General features: G+C 28.2%; 1 protein-coding gene across 4 annotated transcripts; it reads left to right on the forward strand.

Annotated features, from left to right (window-relative positions):
* The first annotated feature begins 791 nt into the window (after positions 1–791).
* Positions 792–23,422, forward strand: LOC107436218 (uncharacterized). 4 transcript variants are annotated; one of them, XM_071183590.2, is made up of 3 exons: positions 792–928; positions 1,925–2,086; positions 10,788–23,422. In XM_071183590.2, the coding sequence occupies exon 3, from the start codon at positions 10,850–10,852 to the stop codon at positions 14,066–14,068; it is 3,219 nt and encodes a 1,072-aa protein (XP_071039691.2). In that variant the 5' UTR covers positions 792–928; positions 1,925–2,086; positions 10,788–10,849; the 3' UTR covers positions 14,069–23,422. The 4 variants fall into 4 exon arrangements, with proteins under 4 accessions (XP_071039691.2, XP_015903327.2, XP_042899550.2 ...); XM_016047841.4 differs by having other exon boundaries at positions 1,925–2,041; XM_043043616.3 differs by having other exon boundaries at positions 869–1,122; positions 1,925–2,041.
* The last annotated feature ends 188 nt before the right edge of the window (positions 23,423–23,610 follow it).

The following is a 23,610-nucleotide window of genomic DNA, read 5'->3' on the forward strand; positions in this document are numbered from 1 at the left end:
TTAAAAACAAATTTGACACTCAATTTTTGGCTAAAATTACGGATGCTTGAAACAAATATGTTTTTACTATACAAGAATTTTTGTTCACCTATGTACATAAAAAGGCGTTTAAAATATAATTTAAATCTTCAGAAATGTTTAACTTTTTAGTGTTTTTGTTTTTATAATTGGCTTTTTTATTAGTTTTTCCCTCTTCAGAGATTACACAGCTTTTTTCAGGAGCATCAAAGATAAAAGCTAGCCCCCGGCATCCACACACTGCAGCACGCCACTGCATTCTCCTCATGTGGTTGGGTGGAAAAACTAAGGGATTGATTGAATTCATCTTTTCATAGTTGTTTAAAAAAAATCACCAAGACAGCTGTTTAGTAACATCTTACTCTCAAGTTTTGTTTTACTACTGAAATAATAAGAAACTTTTCAGGCTGTATTTGCTTTAAAAATCCAAACGCAAATACGATTTGTGTTTAGGCTTTTGCGCTGATGCACTTTCTCAGCTTTCAATAATTTAAGGACTGTTTAGCAATATCTTTTTATAAAAGCTGATATAATAAAGTGAAACCTTTCTTCTAGTTTTGAACGATACACTTCTGTTGCACTTTTCCTGAAAAAATATTTTTAATACTTCAATTGTTTTTATAAATTAAATTTGTTAATTATTTTGATATTTTAAATTTCTCAATAATTGCGTCATTTAATTTACGTAGGAATTTGTACTTCTGAAGAAAAAAAAATTATCAGCATTTTTTACATTTTTAAAAAAAAATTTAATCTCGTACATAATAGTTATGAAATTTTTATTAAAATTTTAAAATTCATATTTTTGCAAATATTATGGCAATAGTTTCTGTAGAAGCTAGCAGAAAGATGGCGTGCTCTTCGAGAGCTAAGATGGAATTGTTTGTTTTGAGCTATCAAAATGCTTGAGGCAAGTGAAATAATTTATTTAAAATATAGTTTTTGATTGCTTTGTGTTAAATTAAGTCTGTGATATATTCAAAACACTATTAAGTTTCCTTTGTTTCAGATTTCATATGATTTATGAAATTTCATTTTTTTTAAAAATGTAATTTTAAATTGTTGTTACGCCTAGCTAGGTAATAAAAGAAATTCCTATCCGAAGTGATTAGCGTGCCATCTTTTATTTTTTTTATAACTTGGAATATTTTAATAATGAAATGTAGCCTATTTTTACCATTCTAGAAATTAATTAAATTTGGTTAATTATGCTTTTGTACTTAAATTTCAGAAATATGTCGTCTTATAAAAAAAAATAAAGCTATCTGTTGAATAATTTATGCTAATTACATGTTTTTGTTTATCAAGCTTCTATCAATAGTAGTTATTGTTGTTTAAAAACAATATAGCTTGCTCTTTATTGATATTTACTGCCGAAAGTTAATAAACTTTAGTCTAAATTTAAAATTTAATAAGTTTTTAAATAAATTTAAATATTTACCACTCCCATCCAAAATTTAATTGAAGCTTAGGGTATCAAATCGGTGAATGTTGTTGTGTTTATTTCGCTTCTTCATTTATTTTAATTATTAGATCTTGCAAAGTGAGAAATTTTTGTGCTTTAAATAAATTTCAAAGCAAAACTCGATGTCTTTTTATAAAAATCGATTCTTTTATTCTGTAGGTATTAAATAGCTTTGTGTGATTAATAATATTTTCTTTTCAGAAATTGTTAAAAACTCCAATATTATTTATTTGCATCCAATAGTTTTTAAAATCTGATGCTTTTTTAAAAATGCCATAGTAATTTTAGGAAATTATGTATCAACAAAAAATATTAAATATTGAATGTATTTGTTGTAGGTTATTTATTTAACTTGATATTTATCAAATGAATTATTTTGACAGTATTAACTAAGAATCTTAGTAAAATATTAAATGAATAAATGTTTATTTATTGTTGCAGGTCTGTACAGTACTTCTGCATTAGCAAGTTGTAGATGTTATGCATTCTAAGAGTTGAAATGACTTCCAAGTTATAGAGAACTTGTTTGTGAGGAGTTAAAATGCTATGCATTCCAAAGTATGTTATAATTTACACTTTTACAATTCTGTTTTAATTTGTTAGGTAAGTTATAAGTTTGATAAATTATATCTTTAGTTATAAATTTAATGTAATTGTAAAAATTTTTTAAAAGTATTGAGTTTTGTATCTCTATGTTTATTGACTTCATGTATGTTTGGATTAAGTTCATATTTTTCAATTTTAACATATAGTTTTGAAAATTTATTGTTTTGGAGAAATTTGAAAGTATGTATTTAATTTGTTTTGATTATTTTACTTAAAAATTAAATTAGTTAGTGTAAAGTAATTTCAGGATAAAGATCAAGTTTGTAATTTATCTTTGCAAATTTGGATTTAATTTTATAAATGTTTTTTCCTTTTGCTTGAAAATATACACATTTCATTAAAACTATGGTTTATATTACTTTTCATGTGTATAATATTATATATTACAAATTTTCTGACACATTTTTTAAACTCTCATATTTGATCAACTACTTTGTTTAAAAGAAGTTTAATGTTTTGAATTCACTATTTGCGTAAAGCAGAAAGGGCTAAAAAAAATTTTTATGCTACAGAATACCTTTTGTTTTGGAGTAAGTGATGGCAAGTAAGAAATCTGTCATTTATTCTTATTAAAAGATTACTAAACACCATTACAAGCCTCGTATGATCCTATTTCATAAATAATTTTAAATTAGCTTGGTTTTTTATTTAAATAATAGTTTTTTACTAGTTTAGTTTGTTTTGGTTTTTATTATATGATTGACAATTATCATTGATTCAGTAAGATATGTTGTGATGGTAAATCATCTGTTTATCACAAATGTTAAAAACTTAATTTAATTAAATAATATCTGTCATCTTGTTTTTGTTACTTTTGCTTGCTTGGTTGTACCATGCCCTGGCCTTGAATTGTAATTGCAGTGATTGTTAATGTCACAATATTACTATCTTACATTATAAATTATATTCAATTGATCTTTTAGAATTAGAAACTTTTTCTCCTTTTAATATTGTATTTTGATCTCTTTTTTTTTAAATAATAATTTTTCAAGTGTTGTAAATGTTTAACTAAATCACTTCTGTAACCAACAAGGTCATGAAAGTTAAGGCAGTTTTTACTACTCATCTTGGGTGGGCTGGGAAATGAGTAGCACGGAACAAAACACCTATCCTTTATGAAAGTTTAATGCCTTAACCATTATGCCACCACTGCTCAATTCTAATCGATCTCATAATTGGAAATATTGTTAAATAATTTTTTTTTAATTAAATAAGTCAATTAATATTCTCCAACGGCTTGTCAGCTGTAAGTGGATATTGGTCTTTATTTTCATATTGATATGTTGTTTACGATGTACAGTGTGTAAAAAAAAAAAAGAAAGAGGACTATCCTGAATAACTTTTGATCTAATGATCAGATTTTTCACGTTTCAGGACTCGATATCAATGGTTCAAGGGGGTGACCTCAAATACGCTAATTAATTAGTACAGACATTATTTTAAGTTGCAAAATAAGTAAAAGTTTTAAATAAACATACCTTTTTTTTTTCAATGGATTTTAATTTCTAACAAACAAAATATAGGGTTAGCTACAATCTTTGAAATATGGCCCTCACCCTTTGGTCAGGAGAGCGATCCAAAGTTTGAGTCCCTTAATGTTAATTTTACTCTTTGCGTATTTTGCCTTATCTGGAGAACTTTTTTGAGCGAATTGAGGCATTTTTGCATGTAATTATAATTTATGTCCAAAGCATCTTAACATACCTTACTCAATTTCTGACACATCTTTTATCATTCCACAACACTTTGTGAATGCTTCAATTTTTAAGTCTTAGTTAAACTATATTGGCATGTCTATATAGTTTAACTTGATATTACAATTAATAATGACTCTGTTATAGAAAAAATAAATTGTAAGCTATTATAAAACTTAAATCATGATAATGACGAACAAACTTTATTGTGAACAGTCGCCTAAGAATGTTTGTGTAACTCAGGTTTGATTTTTTTACATTTATTTATCAGGTTTTTAGTTTGGAAATTCGTTTTTATCAATATGACTACTTCTCAATTTGTTCTTGATAAGATTCATGCTTAAAAATGATTGTTCACATGAATATGTAGATCTGAATATGAAAAGAACAGCAAATGCTAGTTTTTTGCAGCTGATTATATGAGTTAGGAATACTACTGTGTGTGTCAAAAGTTAGCATGTCTTTCTTCTCCAAGTCTTTCAAAGCAGATCACTTGTGCTGTAAATTAAGCTCACATTTGTTTTTCTTCAATGTTACCTATATCAGCACTAAGACGTTTAAATATCAAGCTCCATAATTCTTTGTTTCTTAAATCCAGCTATTTGATTTCGAAGCTGCCAATGTAATATAGAAAGAAAAATGTAATTCTATTACAGTAGTAATGAGGTTTTTCAGCAAAGGCTAGTGTTGCGTTGGTGTTTCTGAAACTTTTGAAAAACTTCTGATATTTAAAACTACTATATTGAAATGGCACATATCAATATAATTTTCTCTTTCGAAATCTTGAGCAAAAATAGATAATTTATTTTCAAAGAAAATAACTTCTAACATCAAAAAAAAATTTTTGTTTATTTTCCCTGTAGTTTTTAATTGAACTTATTTTCGATGAGATGAAAAGTTTATAATGAAAATATAAAATTTTTGGATCTATGGATTCTTTGTTTGTTCAGAATAATAAACATCCTTTTCAAGGAAAGCTTTTATTTCTGTTAATATCAGGGGTCTGTCTAGGCTTTTCTGAGAGGTACCTATTTTGTGAAAATTTAGACATAATTTGTGAAAAATTAAAAATTATATTTATAAATCAACACAAAAATAAGGTAAAAATACGGATTTATCGTTGCTTAAGGGATACAAAAATAAAATTTTAAGAAAAAGTATGTTGTGGAACTACCGTTTTTCCTGAAGTTGAATTTGTGAAGATACCGCTAAACGGTAGTAAATTCAGCCTGGACAAATCCCTGAATATGGACGTGAAACATTTTCTCTTGATAACCACTTTACTTTGTTATTTAGCAGAAGATATGCATAGTCACTCACTATCCATTTGAACTAAAATTTAAACCATCGGTGACTAAGAAATTTTATTGCAATGGAGTCGATAATCTTAATCACCATTTCTATAATTTTGCAAATTTCATCTGGAAATGTTTGTACTCAGAGCTTGTCGTGATTGATTTATTTCAAAATAGTAGCATACTCGTTTTTTACACTGTTCATACTTTTCTCCCCTTCTATTGTAGTTGAGACAATTTTATGAAGTGAAATATGTTTTTTAATGCATCCAGTTACAGCATTTGCTGTATCATCTTCACGTGTTTGACCTTTGAGTAGCAATAATCTAAGTTATTAAGAATCTCGGGGTTCATAGTAGTCCTGAAGAGTTAGCGTGAAAAACTGAATTCCTTTATTGTCTTTTTTTTCCCCCAGAAGAACTGGTGAATTTTGGAAAGAAGCGTTTTTGTAATTAACCCCATCTTTTCTATAGAATACTTTTCTAATTTTCTCCTTTTACATATCCTCAGCCAGTAAATTTAACTATGTACCCTGTGGCAAAATTTTACCTGGCTTTCGGCGACAAACCTCCCTAGTACTCCAATTTCTGCAAGATATTTTTAAAATTAATAAATATGTTGCTAATTTTAATTTTTATTGCAAAGTACTTGTGTTATAAGTACTTTGTGTTTATGGAAAAAAAACCTTCACATATAGAATAAAACTAAATGTAATAATTATCAAAGAATTAATTATATTATGGGTGATATTTCCCTTATTTTGAAGAGGGGGGAAGTAATAATTTTTTCCTTATTTGCGTTCTACAACCAGTCATCACATTTATAAAAATAAAAATCGTGAAATTTTTAGCAGTAAGGAAAGATCGGCAACCATGTGGATTTACAACAAAATCCCCTGAAAGACTCATTTTCAAAAAAAGGGTAACCCATGCGTGTTTCAAGATTCACTTGGTGTAATAAATAACATATTAAAAGTATAAGATTTTAAGAACTATGTGGAATCCAATAGCAAAACTGGCAAAAAATCTTTTGAAAGATATAATATAATCATTCATCAAGAAGTAAATGCTCTATTGCGAGATTCAAGTTTCCCATCTTGCGAGAAATAAATTTTAATCTTTAAAAACTACATGAAAATCAATAACTGTCAACTATAAAAACACCTCATGGATTTACGATACTTTTGGCGTAAATTGAACGCATCAAAAAGTTATTATTTAAATACATAATTTTAAAATTGGGTAATCAAGTGTGCAATTTGGATTTCCCATTCTGTAAAAAAATATTATGTAAAACACGTCAGGATTTTTTTTATAAAAAAAATAGCAATAATTCTAAACGAAAAAATTATGAATCCCGAAAATTATAACTGAACTATGAAATACAGTAGAATTATAGTTTAAGAAGTTCCTGCTTAAAAAGTTTTCCCGCTTAAGCAGCTATTTCTCTAAAAAAAAAAAAAAACAAATACCACAATGTTAAATCTACATTTATAAAAAGTTTTTTTTTCCCATTTAAGAAGTTATCTCATGCTTCCATTTTTTTTTTAAACTTTAGATTAAAAATGTTTTATTTCTAGTTTACTAACCAATTTTTGTTACTGAAAGGTAAAGTATGCGAAATTTAAAAAAAAATTGGTGGTGATTTTTTGGGAACTGGTGTGAACAAAGAAATGTGAACTGTTCGATAAACAATGAAACCAATAAAAATGTGGGGAATCACTTGGACATCGTGTCCACCATAAATGAAAGTCGGGAAGCCTGATGTGAAAGATACATCTAAACCTTTAGCAGCATTTCGTTAGAAATCTTCTTAGTGTGAAGGTTGATTTTTGTTGAAAATGTCCTGTAAAGACTTATAACGTAAATTTAAATTTCCCTGTTACTACGATAAATAGCATTGTTAAGAAAGACATTATCTTAAACTCTTCTTTTTCTGGTGCATCCCCAGAAAATAAAAAAGTGTATGGTAAGAAATGTTTAACAAATCAATTTTAGTTGGGCCCAGTATGAATCGAAGGCGAATGCGTTAGTGAATCTCATAGGGTGGACTATTGTAGTTTCTTAAATATTGATTTATCTCTTTTATGTGATTTTAAAAATTGATTCCAATCATCAATACAATAATCACATCATAGAATTTTTAGATCATGCATTGAGAGATTATCCTCTAAAATTACTTTGTATAAAGTGGCTTATTCACTGTTACACAACTACACTCAACTGTAAAATTTGTTTATCTGAAATCTGAATCTGGCAGGAAAAAAGGTATGTTTATTCAAAGAAAATGTATTTTTGTGTTTAATTTCATAACTTAACAAATCTTTTGCACTAATTAATTAGCATATTTGAGGTCACCTCCTCGAACCATTAAAATAGAGTCTTAGGTGAAGATTCGATTATTAGACCAAAAGTTATTCTGGGTGGTCCATTTTTTATTTTGCGTACTGTATATTAATATAAAACAATTAATTAAAATACACATAAAAATATCACTGAATTGTTATAAAATTGAATACTAATATAAACTATGAGATTTCACTTGACTACTTCACTTCTGTCGTAAATGCATGTTCTTGACTGTATTATTTTTGAATATTAAGTAAATACAAATTTAAAAGCTTCAGATTACGGAGCTACTAAGTCAAAAGAAAAAAAGTTTTCAAAATAACTAAATTATATAATATTTAAAATTATTTAAATTTTTGAGCATGTGGATTTAGTGACATTTTTCGAAAATCATTTTTGTTTATGTGAATTTCAATCTAAATAACTTATATGTTCTGCATCTGTTGGAATCCCCACAGAGCTTAAATGTTTCAGTGAAGGTAAAACTATAAATTTTCTTATAGCACGTTTTTAGAAATTAGGAAGCGAATGTCCCATGTGTGGATCGAGGTAATGAAGAGGTTAAACCACTGTCTTCCCTAAACGTTTTCTGAAAGGCGGCTCACCCTGCTTACCCTTTGATCCTAATAAATGCACCCTCTTTGCCCTTTATGTAAAAGTAAGCGCAATCCCTTAACACTGTCTTTTTTTTTTAAATCCAGATACCATTTTGAAAAAAATTTATTTATAGGTTTAATTATTGATAACTAATAAAAATATTCATTTTGTTAGGGTTATTTTCAACTATGCATCTTTAAATATTTATTTTCTCATAATTTTCAGTTTAATTTATGGAAATAGAGCTTTCAATTAATAATTTTTTGCTAGTTTACTTTTTTTGAAGAAAAAAAATATGCGCAGAGATAGCATTTTAGCATGCCTTTAATTATTTTTATAAACTACAAAGTTTACTCTAAAAGTTATTAAGCATAAAATTCAATTATTACATATTACACATCTTGATAAATCTTTACAATAAGTGAAAAATCAAAGTCAAACCCTTTCAAAACTCAAAGTGCCCTTTTCAGGGAGGAAGTGCCTTGCCCTTTTTTATTCCTAGGGAGAACTCTGTTTAAAGTAATATGTATTTTTCATTTTAAGATTGATTATCTCTAAAAATTAAAGTTTTTAGTGGTGTGGTTGGGATTAATCATAGAGAAAGAAATCTCTCTGCCGGTGGATCATTTCTTTTGCTGCTTCAGATCAAGCCACTTTAGTTGCAGATCATAAACAACAATTATAATTTCCAAAGTTCTTTATTTTAGATGTTACACATTAGTCAGCATTTAATACTTTGAATCAATCCAAGGGACTTTAATTTGTTGTCTAACATAGTGTACCATTCTCAGCCTGATTATTTCAATCCATCAGGCTGATGTTCAAATGTTTTAGAAGGCACACTTCATCTTTTTTTAAGAGAAAAAAACACTAAGTCCTTTGAGTTGTTTCATATGAATTTCTTCCTTTAAATCTCTGTTGACATAGGCCATTATTAAGTCTAGTTGATAACTTGTTTTCTTTTCAATAAGATATGACGGTTGTAATGAAACTTAATCTTGAAACAGGTGAATAACATTCTTTAAAATCTATTCCAGGCTTTTGAAAACATCTTTTAGCAACAATTCTGGGTTTGGATTTTTGAGTAATCTGAAATTTAGTTTTTAGCACTTATTAGAACCAATGACATTTTATAAGCAGGTCTTGGCTTTATTTTCCAAGCATTTTGTTTCATCAAAGTTTCGTATTCTTCTGTAGCTTTTTTCTAAGCTAATTTATTAGGCCCAGCAAGCTCTTCATCAAAACTTAAGTTTGTATGGTAAACATCAGAAAATAATTAAGTATTTTTGTTTTCTTCATTTTGATTTTAAACTTTCCAGGATCTGCTGGAATTTCCCGTTTGTAAAAACCTTGGTCTGATGGAGCCTGTTACATCTTTGGGCTACACTTGATGTCAGGCGAAGAAGGAGGAATTAAGCTTTTATTTTCAGAGCTGTTGGTTGACGTCACATCTTTCACAATTGAAAGCGTCATTCTTGGGTTTTGGGAGAAGTCAAATTCGCAATTGAATTGATGTCACTTTATTTTGGCTGTTCAAAATCGCATTTAAGTATAAAACTCTACAGTGAATCTGATATCAGGTCAAACAATTATTTTTTTTACATTTTTATCCCACAGCCTATAAGCTTTCATTTCTGTAAATAACTGACAAAAATATGCTCACTTCATCTGGAATCAAATTTTGCATTTTCGTCGTTTATTCAAGGCATAAACTTTCTTTGAAATAGGTTTGGTTTCAAAAATCAGTTCATAATCAGTTAAATTATAAATTGCGTTGTTAGTAAGAAGTGGATTTTTTATATCTGTTGCGCAGTTCTCAACTAGGACCCAAAAACTCGTCCAAATTGTAAAAGTACTGATCTGGCCATTTCAACTGCTGTTTTGTTCAGCCGTTCGGCAATTCTCTGCTATTATTAAAAACAGCTGAATTTTCTGTTCGGTCATCTCTTGATCTTATAGCTATTTGGGAATATTTATGTCAGTCAGGGTTACTATATGGCTGTAAAAGAGTCAGTAAATCATTGTCAATATTATTTTCAAGTTCTTTCAATTTATCCACTAGGGTGAAGAACTCTATAGTCGCTCATTAGTTTTGCTTTGCTCATTTTTGTTAGGAGTAGTTGCTTCAGCACTGTTGCTTTGCTGGCAGGACCTTTCCATTCATATATTTCTTTCAACTTATTCTTTAATTCTTGTGAATTTTTACAGCTCTTTACTTAAGATATCATACTTTCAATTCATACTTGTGAAATATCAGCTCCTGTTACAAAGTTAAATTAACTGTAATTTGCAGTTCAATTATACTGTTTTTTGTTAACTTCACAAAGTTAGTTTAATTGCTTATGGAAGAAAGAAAAAAAATTTTTTTATTGAAATATTGCCCTGTATTGCAAAACTGTAATCTGGGATTTGTAGAAATTTTCTTGGGGGAATTTTATTTTTAAAATCTGAATGTGAGCCTTAGAAAATAGGTGATGCTGATTGCTAAGTAATCCCTCCTCAATATGCATGTTTGAAAGAGAAGTTTCTTTTAGCATATGAATATAAAATTCTTATAGCATTGTGAAAAATTCCAAGGTCTTCATCAGCAGATTCATTACAAAAGTAAACCAATTGGCCATTGAAGGTAGCTAATAAAAAATGTGTGAATATAAGTCTAGTATTGTTTTCATGAACGTTTTATGTTTGACTAGTTTTGAGTTTAATTCAAATTATAAAATTCCTGTATTATTCTAAATTTCTTTATTTGCATTCTCTTTTTCAGGTATTTGTGTAGTGTTTGAAATTTGCTGACTTGTCCATAATTGACTTCTTAATGCTTAAAAAATGAGTGTTGAAGGTGAATGCGAGTCAAAACTGGCATCTGTTTCTCCAAATATGCAAAGTGATGCTTCAACTGATGGCGATGCAAGTATTACATTGAATACATTTATTTCAATTGACAAATCTTCCCCTGTTCCTCAGGATGCTGCTGTAAGTTGTGAGCCTAAAGCAAAGAAACGTCGTAAGCAAAGTAATCCATTAAAGATTCAAAATGCACCACCTTCTCCAAAATTTGATTTATCTGCTTATGAGATGGTAGATCAATCAGAATCTATAAATAACCAAAATACCTATGATTTCGAGGAAAGCGTGTTGAATCAGAATCAAAGCTATTTGACTGATAAAAACAAAGGAACTGAACCAACATCTCAGAAAGGTACCCTTTCTCGTGTCACAAATGCCTTACTTAACAACAAAGTTAAAGAAGCTGCCAGAATAAGCAGCAAAAGTAAAGAATCTTCCTTACAGTCTTTGACAGATCTCAGTTCTCCTGAATCTGGTGAAGATGTTGTTTCCAATGAGTACAAGAACCCCACACAAAATATATATCCTAACATTAGTTCTTTAGCTACCTACAACCCTGTAGATATTGCCAATGATGCCACAAAAATTGCAAATATTTATAACTTTTCAGATTTTTCATCTCCTTTACAGCAGGGTAACATAAATTTGTCTGTTTCACAGCGCAGTTTTGTAACATCCAGCGGTGTTAGAGTATTTAACCCTGAAGCTTATTGTGAATTGTGTGAAAAAGAGTTCTGCAACAAGTATTTTCTCAAAACTCACAAAGCAAATAAACATGGAATATGCTCTAATGAAAGTAGTCCCAGTGCCTATGGTGGACAGCGACTCTCGTATAAAAATATGCATTTGAATCCACAAGCAGCCCAACAAATGATTACTCAAATGTGTGAAACAGGGGCTACATTTGGATCTGCGGATTCCTATTGTAATATATGTCAGAAGTACTTCTGTAACAAGTATTTTTTGAAAAAACACAGGCAGAATATTCATGGTCTTTTTGATGATGTAAATCCAAATATTCCTAGCAGTATACATGTACCTGTTATATCATCGCCTTTGCCATTAATCAGATCAGTCAGTCAAGAATCTAAGTCCACTGATAATTCTACTGGAAACATAACCAAAGACGAAGACTCTCTTAATGTTAGTATTGAAAATATCAAAAATTCGTTAAACTGTAGCCTACCTCTTCTGAATGGTTCTAGTCCTCATACATCTCAGAATAAAAACACAAATAGTATTAATTCTAAAGAAAAAAAAACTGAAAAGTTCTTATGCGAATTGTGTAATATAGAGTTTTGTGAAAAATGTTACCTCGATGCTCACATGATAAATAAGCATGGCTCGGCTAAATTGATGAGTAATGAATTTCCTGAATTTTCAGAGGTTGGAAAAGTAGAAACGAGTGAAAAAGTATCACATACTGATGAAACTGATGAATCCAAAGAGTTCAAAGGCCAAATGTGTACACCTTGTATGAAAAACTTCACAAGTGCAGAATCATTTCAAAACCATATGTTAGAAGTTCACGGTGCCTCTTTGAAAGAGGAAGAGGATGTCTCTCTGGATCTTGCCAGTCAGAGAAATGGCCCAAATCTTGAAAATGGCAGCCTAGTTCCTCATGAAAAGTCTCTGAAAGAAATGGATAATTCCAATGATTCTGTTACCTACAGTTGTAACTTATGCTTTCAAAAGTATAAAGATCAGAAAAGTTTCTTGACCCATGCTGAATCTGATCATGGTATAGTTGGTAATGCTGCAATTGAAGCAAGTAATTTGGTATGTGATGCTTGTCCTGAACAGTTTTCAGATCGCATTGCCCTCTTGTCCCATAAGTTTAAAGCTCATGGCATTATTCCTCCTGGTCTTGAAACTCATATTGATAATGGAGACAGTGAATACATTTATTATCAAGGTTTGCGTCATAAAAGTAGTGGCAGTAGCTTCTGTCAGATTTGTAATAAGGAGCTGTGTAATAAGTATTTCATGAAAACGCATATGCTGAAAATGCATGGAATAGATGTTGATAAAGCACTGATGGAACGTTGGCCTGCTTCAACTGGTGGTGTTTACTGTGACATTTGTCAGAAATTTTTGTGTAGCAAATACTTTTTAAAAGTTCATAAACAGAATGTCCATGGAATTGTTGATGAGTCCACTAAAATGCTCACGGCTAGTGATAATCCGTCGTGTGGTAGCACTTTGTCTATGAATGACAAAAAATTGCCTACAAACCTATCACAGGCGACTAAAATGAATAACACAAGTAAAGAATCTCTAGGAAATGATGATTTTATTTCTAAAAGAAGCAATGGTAGTACCTTGTCTTGTGAAATTTGTGGTCAAGTATTTTATGACAAACTTGCACTGCAGGTACATCTGGTTAATAAACATGTAAAATGTAATGATTCTAAAGCTTTCCCAAATCTACTTTCACAATCAGAAGATTCCAAAGAAGCTCTTACAGCAGGAATTTTACCTTGCCCATGTTGTTCATTTGTAAATTTAGAAGATAATGAAAAGCATTCTCCTATTAATAGTTTAGAAAATAAGATGATATCATGTATAGTGTGCAGTATAACTTATTATCAAAATGACTACCATACTCATCATTTAAGCCATGGAACATCATTACCAATCGGGAAAAAGATGCCTAATTTTGAAAATGGTACACACGATGATTCTGCTAACGGCTTTGATCTCTCAGGGAATAACAATGAAGTTTCAACAAAGAACAGTTTGCGACCTAAGCTGAAAAGATTCCGCTGCAGTAAATGTGACAAGACATTCCGAACCAAAACGAAATGTTTGCATCACATTCAGGTTATGCATAAAGTTAAAAAAGGCCTTTCAAACCAGTGTGATTCGCAAAGCCCATCCAAAAAAGCATTGTTGAATCACAGTTTTCGAAAAGTCGATCACAAAGGTCCAGAGAATGGTACAAGCTCCTTGTGTACCAAGGAAACTGATGAGAGAGCTGCTCTTTTAAGCTCTGGTCTTCCTGAAGGAGCACCATTGCCTGTGCCATACTATTTGCCTACAAATTCTGATGTGATTATGCAGCCTTTTCATCTGACTGAACCTAAACCTGATGAAGCTACTAAGCAAAACATATTTGTACCAGCTATGGTGTTTCTTCCTGTTAGTCAAAAAGTTTCAGAGAAACTCACTGTTGCATTCACCTTAACTCCTGCTTGAAGGATGTTAGATTAGTTTAGTTACGTCTCAGAGTACTTCCTGGTACGAAATTGCAAAACAATTATGAACTATCCTATGTAAAGCATAGACGTCTCTTCATGATTTGTATTCATTAAATCAAACGATCATGATCATTTTTTTTCTCTCTTAGAGAACAAAGTCAACATATTTGCCTTTTAACTGATAGCAAAACTGAAGTTTGGGCATGATTAAAAGTCCATAGGGTTTGAATGGGTATTTTATATTAAATTCCATACTTTATATTTCATTTCAGATTAATTCAAGAAAAGAATCATTCTACTTTACAAAATGACATGAACTGTCAAATAAATACCTCAACCTTAGTTTTCAGGTTCAAATTTTTCATTGACAATAAAGTCATATTCAAACATTTTTTATTACTTAAATATTTTACCTCATTTCTGCTTTAAGCATGCCCTTTTCTACCTCGGTAAAGTATTGGAAAATGGATTTAGGGTTCAGTTCTTGTATTAATAGTTTATTTAAATTAATACATTAATTTATCCTTGTTTTATAATTAAATTCAGGTTTATGTCATTCATGTAAATTTTAAAAAAAAGCTGTTATGTTTGATAATTATTTTCTGTTTTGAAACTTGTTTTTAAAATTTCTGATCTGCTTTGAGTTTTTTTTTTTTTTTTTTTCAAAATTTCTTTCTTTTTTTAGAAAAATCTGAAAATTATTGATCTCTTAGAACTGAACTCTAGTCATTTTCATTAATTACTTTACAGTTCTCGCAAACAAAGATATAAAATGTTATTCCTATTTTGATGTGAATTTTTTTATGTTAGTGTTATTGATCTAATAACTTAAATGTATAACAATTTCTAGTTATTTTCATCTTGTTTTTATTAAAAGTCCGACTGTAAAGTTTGTTTTAATGTAATATTTCAAGATATGTGTAATTAATAGAGTATTTGATGGTTCTTAGAATTGCAGTGACAGAAAGAAAAAAATGACATTGTACATTACATAAATGCATTTTGTATTACAAGTTTTACAGAACCCACTATTAGTAAGAATATATTTAGCTTTTATGGATTTATATAGTGGTTAAACTTTTATTGATTATTTGACTATGATTATGAATTTGACTATGATTATTTATTGATTATGAAATCTTAATAATATGAATGATTATATATTTGTTCATTATTTAATGTTTTAATTAATCTTAAAACTATTTTTATTTGCATTTTATGAAAATTACAGGAGTGTTTGTTTTAAAAAAGAATATTTATTCCTATGTTATTTTTTACATTTAATTTTAAGTTAAATATAAATCCAAAAAATGACAATTTATCGTAAATTATGTTATGCTGAAAATTAGTTTTTTGGTTTTAAACTTAAGTAGCAAAATTTGTAGTTTTTATCTAATTTCTTTTATAATACAATCATTTTTTCATTTAATTATCTTTATAGAATTGCTGTCAACACTATTGAATTTTCATTTTCTCTATTTTTCCAAGTTTTCTATTTTAATTGAACATTTTTCTAATATTTGGATATTTTAGAAAATTCTCTCAAACTTAGAAGTGTCCTAAGAAAAGTTTAAAAATAAGTCCCTATCAAAATAGATTTTTTACTCAATTTGTTACTTGCATGAGTATTTAAATATTATTGCTATATTTAAAAGATACGGATTGGTTTGAATCATTTCTTTTTTTTCTTCTTGATATTCAAATTTTTTGCTCAATCTCAACTTTTTAATTGATTTAAACATGTTATGAGTTACTTAAATGTTGAATTAAATATCTGTCACTACTTTATATTGAAATCAACTTAAATTTTGAGTTGTGTAATATAGGTTTTGTATTTTATTGACCAATCCTAATAGTTCCCTGTATATAAAATAGTTAAGATACTAAGCTAAATAGTTAAGATATTTATATTATTTCATAAAATCTACTAGATTCTTTTTTCTTCCCTTTCCATGTTTGCAGGCTATGTTATTGTATTATTTCAAATTATTAATACATTATGAAAAAGCTTTAAAATTTTTTATTTCAAATAACAAACATTCCTGTCATTGATAAATACATTAAAAAATATATTTCTCAAATTTAATGCTGATTTTTAATTATTTTTTTAAAGATATACATATCACAATTTAAGCTTAATTAAGGAATTTTATAAAAAAATAATTAATTGAAACACATCAGTCTTTTGTTAAAACAAATCAAGTATCTATTTCACTTTTCATTAAGAAAAAGAAGTCATGCTCATTTTCTTATCTGTTGGGTGTGTTTTTAATTTTAAAAATTTTTAACCCATGCAGTTTTATGGAAATTACGGGTTTGATATTTATTTTTAATAAGTTGACCAGTTTTGTTATGAATAATTGTTAATTGTAGAATCTTTATCAGCTGCATCCCTTTTAATGCCTTAATCCATTATAGTAAAATCAATTTCAACTCTTGTGATATGATTCCAGTGCTGACTCTAGATTTAACAAAAATGATTATAATAAAATAATGGAGTTTGCATATATGTATATATGCATTATGGTATTGCAGCTAGTTTGTTGAGATTCAAGTTAGTGTAATAACAGAATTGCACTTTGTTATGATTATGTATTATTTCAGTAACTACCTATGCAAATTATTTGAATATTGCTTTAGCTGACTTATATTTGTTTAGAATAAGTAGTTTTTTCTTACTTTCCCTCTGAAATAGTTTTTAGCAGAAAATTAAAATACCATATCCGTGTTTCTCATCGTAATCCTATTTCTCACTGGCGATCAGTTGCAACTTGTTTTGTTCTCTTAAATAAGTTTTCATTTAAGATTTAATTAAATATATCTATGCTAAAAGCTATGCAAATTTAAAATAGAATATCAGAATTTTAAAAAAAAAAACTTTGGATCATAATCGGCAAATGTTGAGAAACACTGCAATTATGTCAATATGCTCTTTTATTTATTTTTTTAAAAAAACATATATATTCAGTAAAAACATTTTTGCATTGATTTTTTCCACAATATCATAGGGCAATTTCACTGCTGGTAATATGAGATATGCATGTTAAAAGGAAAAAAAGTATATTGTAAGGATTTTTCTCTTACTTTCTTTGTACCAAATATGAATTGAAATAGTTACATTAATATCTCTAAAAACCTCAAGCAGTATATGTCTTGTTGTCCTGCATGTTCTGTGAAATTGCCCTATAGCAGGACTTGTATTTTTTCTTCTTAATTTTATTAATTTAGTTTTTCTTTAAATAATTTATGAAGCCTAGATATTCAATTTTTTTTTTATTACTAAGTTTACTGAAAGGAAACAAATTTAAAGCATCATTGAGTATTGATAATGATATTTTAATCTAGTTTATTTTACTTCTGAAAACTATAATTAATAAATAAATGCTTTACTTTGCCTGTATTATTTCACTGGCAAAAATTTAGTTTTAGAAGTAAAAGTAAAGCAATTATTTTTTAAAAAAAATCTGGGAGTGCAAAGCATTTTACATTTTTTTTCTGAAAAAATAATATTTTGCAATATTATGAGATTAATATTTATTATTTATAAATATTAAATATTCTTCAAGAAAGTAAATAATGTATGTACCTAATAATTACCAGTTACTCATTCAATACCAAAATAATCAAAGTAATGTCTGTTTTCATATATTTTCCCTTGAAAAGCCAGTATACATTTCTGTACATAAATTTTGTGTATAGCTCATTCACATGTATTTCCCATGTATTTTTATTATGTATTCCTTTATTGTTTGTGTTGTGCTATATTAGGAGTTGTTAAATGTTTGTGGTGTCCTTTTCTTCTCTACATATATTGTTGTGAATGTTTTGACAGTCTGCTGTTAATCATCATAGTGTGTACAATACATGTTGCATAAAGTACAAATGTTTTCAAAAATGCAAAGAATGAATTTAATGGAAATCAGAATAATTATTGTCTATATTAGCTGATACCTTTGTTTTAATGTTTTAAATTTTAATCATGCATTTCAATTTTATTATGGTAATATACTTTTGTTACATTTTTCTTTTTTAAGAAAGAAAAATAAATTCATGTTATTAGTTATTTGAAATCAAAATCCATGTTGAATTGTATTAAATTGTCCTTTTTTACGCAATGATTTTTAGTCCTTTTATTATAGTAATTGAAAATTACTTAAGTGTTTAGTATTGTTAATTTTTTTATTGTCACCTCCATGTTTGTAGATTTTAGTGACAGTTTCAACTTGATTGTAATTTTTTTTTTCTTCTGTTGTTCGCTTATTACCTCTCGTTTAGTTGAAATTATTAAAGATATATTTCTTGAAATCAAAATTGGTGTAAATCAAATTCATATTTATATCTGATGTATTATAAATCGACAATGCTTATTAAATTATAAGCGTAATTCTCAGGTTTGAATTCCAAATTTGTTGCAATGTTTCATTTACAATTGCATGCATCTGTGTTCTCTCTGAATGCTTATTAGGATGGGATGAAAAACATTTATTTTATTCGCTGTCACTATAGTGCTGAAAAGTTTTGTATTTTGAAGAAGAAGAGAATGACATCAAATTTTTCTATTCCTTTTTCACATTGCCTTTTAAGATCTTGAAAAACTTACAATAAATATTTCTTTTTTTAACAACAATTTGTTTTCTTTCAAAATTTTATATCAGGCAAAATATGTTTTTCTTTCTTCTTTTTTTTTTAAAGCAATACTTTAATTAACTATGTGAGTTTATATGTTAAATATGCAGTTAAGTGAATAATAATAATTTCTGGTGAATTTTTTTTTTCAATTTCAGTTCATGTGAAGTTTATCACCTGATTAGTATTTTTTTTTTTTTAATTTTGCATCATTTCTGTTTTACTACACTGAACAGTAGCATTTTAATAGCTAAGTTACTTTAAAAAAACTTACAAAAATTATTTCTTTTATTTTTCAAAATTTTTAGCATTGTTTTCCGCATTAAAGTATTGAAGGAGTAAAGTTTTTCAGTCCATCCTATTAAAAAAGAAGTTATGTCTGTATTAATCGACTGTGCAAATTCTTAATCAAAATTGAAGTGTTTATATGTAGTGGGGAAAAAAATCAAAATTCTTGTGATGTGGTTGCTCTAAAATATTTAGTGTGCAACAGTGACAATCTAGTTTTTGTATGGTTCCAACCAGTTAAATTATGCAATTTAAAAAATAATAGGGATGACTTGTATGGTTTTATCCCATCAAAATCAAAATAATTCTTCACCTTTTATTATTATATATTATAAATACCTTGTACATTGCACTCTCACAAGTCTTAGCTATTTGCAATATGTCTTCATTGTCTATGACTGCTTTATATACAAAGGTAAATCCAAATTTTATTATTATTAGTAATATTGCTTGCTTACATTGTGTATAAAATATATTGAGCAGCAGTACAACTGCTATACTTGTTGGTTAATTATCAAAAATAATTTTTTTAAAGGTCAAATGGGATTAAAAGTATATGAAATGCTTTACTTTTTATTTTTTAAAAGAAAGTCCTAAGTATAATACAATGTGTTATATGAGAAATTAATTTTTTTTTCTTTCAGTTATTGCTCTTTCAGAAATAAATATTCATCATTTATTAAATTAACAAAATATTTCAGCAACATTTGGTATTAAATAATTAGGATATGTTTAAAGTAAATATTTAGGTTCTTAATCTAACTTTATTGCATTCCAAAGCAGTGTAAAAATCTGTTTAAAAATATTTCAAGTATAAATATTTATTAGTATAATAGTTTATGCATGGCAACAAAATACAGATATGTTACAAAAAAAAAATTATAAATTTTTTTTCTTCTTTTTTTTCTAAAATGTTTCTACCTTACTTAATCTATTTTTTTCTAAATCTTAAAATACTGACACATTCTAGTAAAAAGTATCTGGTTTATGTACATATACCCTCTTAAAAGTTCTTCCATTCTTATTTTAAGTTCAAAGTAAGTTGGATTATTTACTTCCAATTCACTTAAATTCTTCCACCTAAATTCTTCCTCGATTGCATTTTTTAAATACTCCATACTTGCCTTTATCATGCAATACTCTTGTAATACAATACAAATGCAATAAAGTGAATGAAAAATTTATTTTCAAATCCATCTTTGTGTATTTGAAGTATGCTTCCAGGTATTTTTATTTAAAGTTAGTTAATCAAATTATCATTGTTGTTCCTTATATGTGAATAGTTTTAATCAAAATTTACTTGTTTATTGGATTTACCTTTGTTAAGCGATCTTTAGATATGTTATATATATATATACTTTACCGCACTTTGTGAGCTGTAATGTGTAGCGACTTTATTTATGTGCATAACACCAAAAAATAAGAAAAACAAATCAAAAATTTCTTGCTAGTATATCATTCATCTTGATATAAAAGTAAATATAGGTACCTCATTGTGAGACTGTGTGCTGTAATGTATATGAAGTTATACCTAAGATAATAACAAAAAAGTGGCTTGCATATTTTTATACTATGCATTCTAGTTACCTTTATAGTGCAATAAAACTATCTAGCATTTTTAGAATATTGTAGATTTCTATGTTCGTTATGGCTGCTGAAATATGATTTTTGAAATATAATAATATAATTGTATTATCTGTTACAGCTGAAAATTCATGCTCTTAGTGACCTGAATTTTTATACATCTATTTACCTGATTTTTATTTCACTGTTATTGGAATTAAAAGTAGAAAAAATTATAGAATTTCTTTTGCAGGACATGAGGCTAGTATACATTATATTTTTTCTTTTTTGGATTTTTCATCTTTTGGAAATACTTACTTAAATTCTATTATTTTTTTTTATTATTTGTGAACCAATTTTCTTATGTCTGTCTATTAAACCATCAATTGGAGCTTTGGTTTGTTGCTTTAGATTCCACCAAATTTTGAAGAGAAGAAAAACGTTAAAATTAATTAATTTTAATAATAATTTTTTCCCTACAAATATCGAAGACAATATATATGGAGTCCAATTAAAAATGCTAAGTAGTGCAATGGTTCCAGCCAAATGTCACACATAGCTTCAAGTACCTGAATATTTTAATTTCTAAATAGCAATATTTTTGTTACTAATTGTTGTAGAATCCTTTCAAATATGCATTGTCTTGGATCTTCTTAAATATTGTTCATTTATTAAATGCCTGTTTCCTTATATTTTAATGAAACTGATAGTTATACTTAAATTTTTTTAACAAAACTGAGACTTTTAATCATTACACTAAGTTAATTGTTTAAAGCATACATCCACGTGCAATTTATTCTCCAATTTCATGCTGAAAAATTGGTAGATAAAGATTGTTCTTTTTAAATGTTTTATTTTTGGTCTGCCACTTAGTGTCATTTATCACAATCGTGCTTTTGTTGAGCCGTGATGGCTCAGGGGATAGAGTGTTCGCCTTCCAGCTATACGAATTCCGCATCTGGCTTGCACCGACCACGGTGTTGAAATAAAATGTCCTAAGTGGTACATGGATCATGGGTTAGAGTACCCTTGCCGTCAAGCTAACCGTGGGGGATTTTCGTGGTTTTCCTCTCCGGGTAACGCAGATGCGAGTTAGTTCCATCAAAATGTTCTCCACAAAGGCAAATTTCTTCCAATATTTGATCCAGGAGTTTCCTTGTCATCTGGGATCAAAATTACAAGGCTATGGAGTTGAACATTAGTAGTCGTAAACTCAAGAATTGGGTCGGCTGTTCAGCAACGGTTATTAAATAAAATAAAATTTTATTTTTGTTTCATCTGGGATTCTAAAAAAATATATGAATTAAAATACTCTTGGATATGCAGAATAAAAAAAAAATGGCTGAAAATTAGCATTTAAGGATTAATATTTTTTTTTTCTTTTCGATTATATGTTGGCAGATTACGGGATTGATAATAGTGCAGTTTAACTGTAAAAATCTAATGTTACATATGTTTTTTGGCATAAGCTCCAAAGTTTTGGTAACCAGGCAACTTTACTTTCTAAATTTGCTTAGTTTATACATAAATTAATTTGGCATTATTAATTTAAATTTTTAACGCATGACCAATTTAATCTTACGTAAATTTAAACTCTGCTGCAACTAATTCCCACTTTTGGCAAGACTTTTTGTACAAGGTTTTTTTTATCTTTTTATTTATACATAATTCTAATTCAGCAGCCATTATGAATACTGCATATATTCTTGGTGAACTGTTTATATATGTGTAGCCTAAGTGCTTCTTTATAACCAAAATTCATTTTTACTCTATAATTTATATTTGGGTCTTTTATTAAAGTATTTTTAATTTATTTCTTTGATTTTTACAAATCTGTATTTTGTTGTAGCGCGATGTAGTGCCATTGTATTGTTTCTTCATTTTTCGTGCTTCACTATTTTTTTTTTTTAATCTATGTATATATACTGCGCACATTGTGTTATAATTGTTGTTTCTGTTACGAGTATATACCTCAATATTTTAGTTGGCGTAGTTGTTTAATACTCCATTTTTTTGTTTACATTATTTAAAGTCTCTTAGACACTCATAACATAATTTGAGAATGATCTTTAATAATATCTCATTCGTGTTTCTTTATTATTATTTTTTAAAAGTAATTTAAGAACAAATATTGTTTGAAAAACTTATTTCCTGATTTTTGTTTTTTGAGCATCAACGTAACGTTAGAAATATTGTTGATTTTACTCTAATGTTATGAGGTAGTAAATGAAATGGATTTATAAAATAGCAATTACCTTGTATGTTTCTCAAAATCATGTTATGATTGTCTTGGTCCGACTTTTCGTATGTTTGTTAAATCATGTTGTTATTGGCTGAGAAATGTGAAGGGAGCTGTTAGCAACCGAAATCCCAGCCAATCACTTCACAATGAACTGCTAAATAATTCTCAGCTTGAATGTCTGTGCAAACAATCTCAGGGCTTTGTGATCACGTTTTTTGCAGTGTACCTTTAAGTGTTCAACTTGTAAGGGACCATCCTTTCAAAATAAGTGAATAAAAAATAAATAAAAAAAAAATCTATATATATATATATAAAAAAAAAATGAAGGAACGTCTGAAACCAAAACCGAGCCATGTGTAATGTTGGCGTTGATGAAGAAGAGATATAAATCAAACTAGGTTTTTGTAAGCAGCCTTCTAGTGCATAACGGGTATTATCCATGTTAAAATAAAAAATGTGTACAGATTTTTGTATTTCATATCAAGTAAATGATATTGCATGCCTCAGAAGTACATTATTTTCTGTGTTGAGTACTACTAATTATGAGTATTTCAGTTACATAGAATCTTGTATACTATACACTAATGTTTAATGAATTACTCGTATTTCAAATAAAGTCCACTTCAATTTTTATTCTTCCTTTTATTTATGTATTTTGACAGGGCTGATTGTGATCCGGAAAAAATCCGGATTTCCGTATTTTTCGCTAACCGTCATCCGGAAGTTTCCGGAGATCGAAGGTTCAGATGTATCAAAAAATCATTGATCACAAAAGTTTCCGGAAATCAAATTTTCAAAGGTGGAACTTATAAAAACACAGT

This window comes from Parasteatoda tepidariorum, chromosome 7 (genome assembly GCF_982258835.1).
Source record: "Parasteatoda tepidariorum strain Cologne lab strain chromosome 7, Ptep-v5.0, whole genome shotgun sequence".
Classification (NCBI taxonomy): Eukaryota; Metazoa; Arthropoda; class Arachnida; order Araneae; family Theridiidae; genus Parasteatoda; species Parasteatoda tepidariorum.

Coding starts and splice junctions, on each gene's coding strand:
- LOC107436218 (XM_071183590.2), top strand. CDS start 10,850: ATGAGTGTTGAAGGTGAATGCGAGTCAAAACTGGCATCTGTTTCTCCA.